Raw genomic sequence first — 6000 nt, 5'->3', positions numbered from 1 at the left:
GGGCCAAAAGTGTGCAGACTCCCATCCCACCACGGCTTCTCCCTTGCGGCCAGGAAGCACCTCCCTGGGCTGCAGGCTCCCACCCTCCTGCGGCTGGCGGCACCTGGTGAGCAGGACGGCGGTGTCGTGGTGCAGGGGGTGGGCGTCCCCCTTCATGTTGATGCTTTTCTGCCACTTGCAAAAGCTCTTCAGGGTGTTGTCTGCGTGGTGCGTGATCTTTAGGTCCTCCTGGGGGCAGAGAGAGTGACTGCTCACACCTCCCCTGAGTTCCAAGAGCGTCAAGCCCAATTCTCCTCCATATGAAGGCAGGAGACAGAGGCCCAGCAGGGCAGTGGGAGGCCCACGGGCACCAGTCCCCACTTTTGGCCTCAGCACCTCTCCTGTAGGAACCTCCTGCAGGGGACCTGAGAAAGGGTCAGTCAGGGACCAGGGGGTGGCAGGGGACACAGTCCAGGCCAAGGAGGGCTTCGCTGTGCCCCTCCATACAGACCAGCACAGGTCATGGGGCAAGAGGACTCTGGCAGCCATGGCACTGCCAGGCAGCATGGGACCACATGGCCACTCACCTCATCATCCTCGAGCAGGACTAGGCGCACAATGGTGATGTGGATGGGGTTCCCGATGCTGGGGTCATGAAATAGGCCAGCCACCTGCCCAAGAGACGGGAGTCAGTCAGGCTGCCGCCAGGATGAAGGATACCAGCAGCCAATGCCCACCCCGATCCACACAGCGCGAGGCACACCCATGCTCACGCACAGGGACACTGGCACGGGTGCACGCAGGGTGCACAGCTGACAGGCGATGCATGGGGGCCAATGCATGAGTGTCCCCACACCTCACACACTGCCCCAACCAGACAGCAGCAGAACCTGGAGAGGACAAGAGGTCTCCGAGGCTCCTTCCCAGGCCCACAGCCTGCCCTGAGCACACAGTTTGGGATCTGCTTCCAAGTACCAACTCCATGCCCACCCCACACAAGTGACAGCAGCTCAGGCCTCCAAATGCGGGTTTCGTGGCCTGTGTCAGGGCCCCAGTCCTCCCACTGCCCCTGGGCTACGACAGCAACGCCCTCCTGCCCTGGGGACACCAGGAGCATCACCCCAGGAGTGTACCCTCCAAGGACGCACAGACCTGGGCAGAGCGCCGAGGGTAGAGTGAGGGTAGGCACAGGCCTGTGGAGCCTCCCCACTGCTCAGCCATCCCATCCCCTGGGACTGACAGCCAGGGGACCAAGAGGGCAGGTGTGCACATCTGTCAGAGGCCCCCTGGCTACAGGGGGCTCCCTACTGAGCCCCAGGAGAGGGATCTGTCCCCAAAGATGGCAGATAAGCCAAGGTGAGGGGAAATGGGTGGGGAAAGCCATCTGCTCTTTTAAAACTCCCTCAGAGGCTGGGCGTGGTGGCTCAAGCCTGTAATCCCAGCACTTTGGGAGGCCAAGGCGGGTGGATCACGAGGTCAAGAGATGGAGACCATCCTGGTCAACACGGTGAAACCCCGTATCTACTAAAAATACAAAAACTTAGCTGGGCATGGTGGTGTGTGCCTGTAATCCCAGCTACTCAGGAGGCTGAGGCAGGAGAATTGCCTGAACCCAAGAGGCGGAGGTTGCGGTGAGCTGAGATCGCGCCATTGCACTCCAGCCTGGGTGTAACATGAGTGAAACGCGTCTCAAAAAAAAACAAAAAAAAACTCCCTCAGAACACAGAAGAGGCCAGCCTATGACTGGGGACAGCTGGCAGGTTCCCAGAGGGCCGGGATGACAGAACAGGCCAGTTGTGAGTTGGCTTCTAGCAATGCATCAAGAAAAAGAATATTCAAATAGGAAGGGACCAGGCTGGGCACGGGGCCTCACGCCTGCAATCCCAGCACTTTGGGAGGCTGGGGCGGGCAGATCACCTGAGGTCGGGAGTTCGAGACCAGCCTGACCGACATGGAGAAACCCCGTCTCTACGAAAAATACAAAATTAGCTGAGCGTGGTGGCAGGCGCCTGTAATCACAGCTACTCGGGAGGCTGAGGCAGGAGAATCTCTTGTACCCGGGAGGCAGAGGTTGCGGTGAGCCAAGATCATGCCATTGCAATCCAAGCTGGGCAAGAAGAGTGAAACTCCATCTCAAAAAAAAAAAAAAAAAAAAGTAAGGGACCAGACAAACACTGTTAAGAGGACACCAAAGCCCCTGATTATGGGGATGAACAACACTCTCAGAACCCAAGGTCAGAAACAGGGAGATAAACAGCAGTATTCTGTGCCCCTGTCGCCCCCACGCTCAGGCTGGGAGCCCGGCAACCCTGAATCACCTTTCTCCACTCAACCAACCAATTCTGCCTCCCTAGTTTTGCCTGACTCTGTCTGTTCTCTCCGTCTCCAACACCGATGCCCCGTCCAAGTTGCCATCATCATCTCGTCTGTTCAGCTGCTGAGGTCTCCTGCAAGCGTCCCCATACTCTGCAGCCCCTCCAGGCCACCTGCAGCCTAGCAGCTCAGTCACGTGCCTTTGAAATGCAAACCCAGGGCTGGGTGTGGTGGCTCACGCCTGTAATCCCAGCACTTTGGGAGGCCGATGTGGGCGAATCACCTGAGATTGGGAGTTCAAGACCAGCCTGACCAACATGGAGAAACCCCGTTTCTGCTAAAAATACAAAATTAGCCAGGCATGGTGGCACATGCCAGTAATCCCAGTTACTCGGGAGGCTGAGGCAGGAGAATCGCTTGAACCCAGGAGGCAGAGGTTGCGGTGAGCCAAGATTTCGCCATTGCACTCAGCGAAACTCCGTCTCAAAAAAAAAAAAGTGAAATGCAAACCCAATCGTACCACACCCTTGCCTAATGTAGTAAGTGGCTCTTACTGTCCAGGAAAAGGACAGGAGTCCCTAGCATAGCCAACAGGCCTGTTGGATCTGGCCCCTGCCTTCCTCTGTGACCTCCCCTTGCCTCCCCTTCCCCTCTCACTCTCTGGCTCCAACCCCTCTGTCTTCCTCTTAGAATCCCATGATTCTTCCTAACACAGGGCCTTTGCAGATGCTGTGACCTCTGCCTGGAACACCTTCCCACCTGTCTTCCCCAAGTTACCTCCTATCCTCTCTCCTGCCCTCCACTCCTCGTCATGTCCTCTGGGGAGCCTTTATTTGAGCTAACACTCCTAAAACACCATGAACTTGTCCTTCCCAGCACCTCTCTCCATTGCTCCTTCGCAACAAGGTAATGGTTTCATTAACTAATGTCTGTTTCCCTCACCAGACCACAAGCTCTATGAGGGCAGGGGCCAGGTCTATGTGAACTCCCTCTCACAGCCCCAGTGACACGTCTTGTACCTGGCACATGATGGGCACTCAAGACATATTTGTTCAATGAATGAATGTGCCTTGGGTACTTGCTCAGTATTTCCAATGTATTATCTCATTAAAAAGAAATAGTGGAGGCCGGGCGTGGTGGCTCACGCCTATAATTCCAGCACTGTGGGGGGCCAAGGTAGGTGGATCACCTGAGGTCAGGAGTTCAAGACTAGCCTACACAACATGATGAAAACCTGTCTCTACTAAAAATACCAAAATTTGCAGGGCGTGGTGGTGTGCACCTGTCATCCTCGCTACTCCGGAGGCTGAGGCGGGAGAATCACCTGAATCTGGGAGGCAGAGGTTGCCGTGAGTGAGAATGCACCACTACACTCCACCCTGGGCGACAGAGCAAGACTCCATCTCAAAAAAAAAAAAAAAAAAAAAAAAAGAAAGAAAAGAAAAGAAACAGTGGAAAATGAGAAAGGCAGATCAAAAGAACAAATCTTTCCTAGAACACAGACAGGTAAGCTTGGTATCAGTCCCCAGCAAGGTGGCTGCAGAGGACCAGAAGTCCCTGAGGGTCCGCTCCGCCTGCCTGAAGACTGCCCCACGTTATATTCTGGGTCAGGGCTGGGGCGGCTTAGTGCCACCACAAAGGCCTTCCCTCAGCATGTACAACCTCGCTGTCTCCCAGGAGCTACGGGAGCAATGCAGGCATTGGGAGATGTCAGAGGGAGGCAGGGTCTTCATTGGCTGATCAACTCTACCAAGTGGCTTTGGTTAATGGCCTAAAGTCAATGTGGGGTGTTTCAACTGGATAAATGATACCCAGGGAGGCCTGGCCCTGTTCTGCTGCAGGCCTGGAGAGCATGCCAGGGGTGTGCAGTGTTTGTGAAGGTGAGATCTGGAGGTTACAGGTAACCACAGGCTCCCGCTGAGCTGAAAGTGTGAAAAAGCCCCTCGCAAAGGGCCTGTGGCCTTAGAGAGCAAGAACAGAATTGGGGGTGAAAATGGGGTAAAACTGGCTGGGTGCGGTGGCTCACGCCTGTAATCCCAGCACTTCGGGAGGCCAAGGCAGGTGGATCACAAGGTCAGGAGTTCAAGACCAGCTTGGCCAATATAGCAAAACCCCGTCTTTACTAAAAATACAAAAAAATTAGCTGGGCACGGTGGCGAACACCTGTAGTCCCAGCTACTCAGGAGGCTGAGGCAGGAGAGTCGTTTGAACCTGGGAGGCGGAAGTTGCAGCCGAGATCACACCATTGCACTCCAGCCTGGGCAACAGAGCGAAACTCTGTCAATCAATCAATCAATCAGTCAATAAATCAATGCGAGTGAGGTTTAGATGAGGTGGTGGGTATTGAACACCAGACTAAAGGTAGACAGATATTCACAAGGCTCCTTCCTCAGAGGCTGGCCACATGGGCTCCCATGTCCCTGCCGTCCCTGTAGCCTCCCAGGGGGTCCAGCACTGTGACGATCATAGATGCCCCGACCCTGTCCTGGCCAATGCTGGGCTCACCAGCTCAGGAGAGCTTGATATTGTCAGAGCAGGTGAGCGTGAGAACCAGGACCACCCTGTCCCCTGGAATGAGACTCACAAAGTGAATGCATGGGTCCTGTGAGCCAGGGCAAGGCCGCCAGGAAGGGGCCAGGCCCTGCGGCAAAAAGACCTCAATCCTGTCACCCAGGTTAAGTCACGGGGACCTGTTGGGCTGGGTGGGTCTGTTTTTGGTTTTGTTTTTTTTGAGATGGGGTCTCACTCTGAGACCCAGGCTGGAGTGCAGTGGCGTGATCTCAGCTCACTGCAACCTCCACCTCCCGGGCTCAAGCAATCCTCCCACCTCAGCCTCCCAAGTGGCTGGGACTACAGGTGTGCACCACCACACCCAACTATTTTTTGTATTTTGGTAGAGATGGGGTTTCACCATGTTGGCCAGGCTAGTCTCAAACTCCTGATCTCAAACAAGTGATCTGCCCACCTCGCCCTCCCAAAGTGCTGGGATTACACCTGTGAACCACCACACCTGGTGGGGTGGTTCCAGCTCTGCCCAGAATCTGGACCACAGGAACACTCAGAAAAATGGGGGTGAAATGAACCCAGTTAACCATCAGTGGCTCCAGCCAGGCTCCTGGGTCTTTCAGGCTGAGCCCACAAAGTGCTGAGAATGAGCAGGAGGGGACCTCAGGGCCTGAGAACCTAGCCTTGCCCCTTGTTCCACCCCCTTTAGCCCAGGGGCCGGGCCCCGCTGTCCAGCAATAGTCCCTGCTGAAGCCTGGCTGTTGGTGGCTCCCCTCCCTGGGCAGATGAGGCTTGAGCGAAGGCCTTCAAGGCCTCGAATGCCAGGCAGAAGGCTGTGACTTTTATTCCATATGGAGCAGGGAGCCAATGAGGGTGTCCCAGTCGGAGAAGAACTGGCCCTGAGCGGCACTGGCCGATGCGGACTCAAGCAGTGGGGACGTGGTGGCCAGCAGGTAGAGAACACCCCTGGACGCAGCCCCTTCCTCTCTCTCTGAGCCTCAGGCTTCACAGCTATAAACTAGGGGGCCAGACGCTGGACGATCTCAGAGGGTATTTCCTTTAGGGTTGAAGGTGAGGGGCTGGTACGGAAAGTAGCGGCAGAGGATCCTGGCACCGGGGCTCCTTTAGATGTCATCTTGCTCACAGTACACACCCTTACCTTGCCCCGACCAGCCAGCCCAGGAGAGAAACAGGGTAATATGC

At 55.8% G+C, this 6000-nt stretch overlaps 1 protein-coding gene across 1 annotated transcript in view; it reads right to left on the bottom strand.

Annotated features, from left to right (window-relative positions):
* LOC116540385 (A disintegrin and metalloproteinase with thrombospondin motifs 7) overlaps nt 1–6000 on the bottom strand; it is a 55827-nt gene that overhangs the window by 31317 nt on the left and 18510 nt on the right. The window contains exons 8-9 of the mRNA XM_032263889.1: nt 567–650; nt 104–228 (exon numbers count right to left, since the gene is read on the bottom strand). Of these exons, the coding sequence (XP_032119780.1) occupies nt 104–228; nt 567–650 (209 nt within the window). The remainder of the gene's footprint in view (nt 1–103; nt 229–566; nt 651–6000) is intronic.

Source organism: Sapajus apella, unplaced genomic scaffold (genome assembly GCF_009761245.1).
Source record: "Sapajus apella isolate SASKATOON/1434 unplaced genomic scaffold, GSC_monkey_1.0 scaffold139, whole genome shotgun sequence".
In the NCBI taxonomy this organism is placed as follows: Eukaryota; Metazoa; Chordata; class Mammalia; order Primates; family Cebidae; genus Sapajus; species Sapajus apella.
The sequence above is the reverse complement of the archived record's forward strand: the minus strand, read 5'-3'. Positions and strand labels throughout refer to the sequence as shown.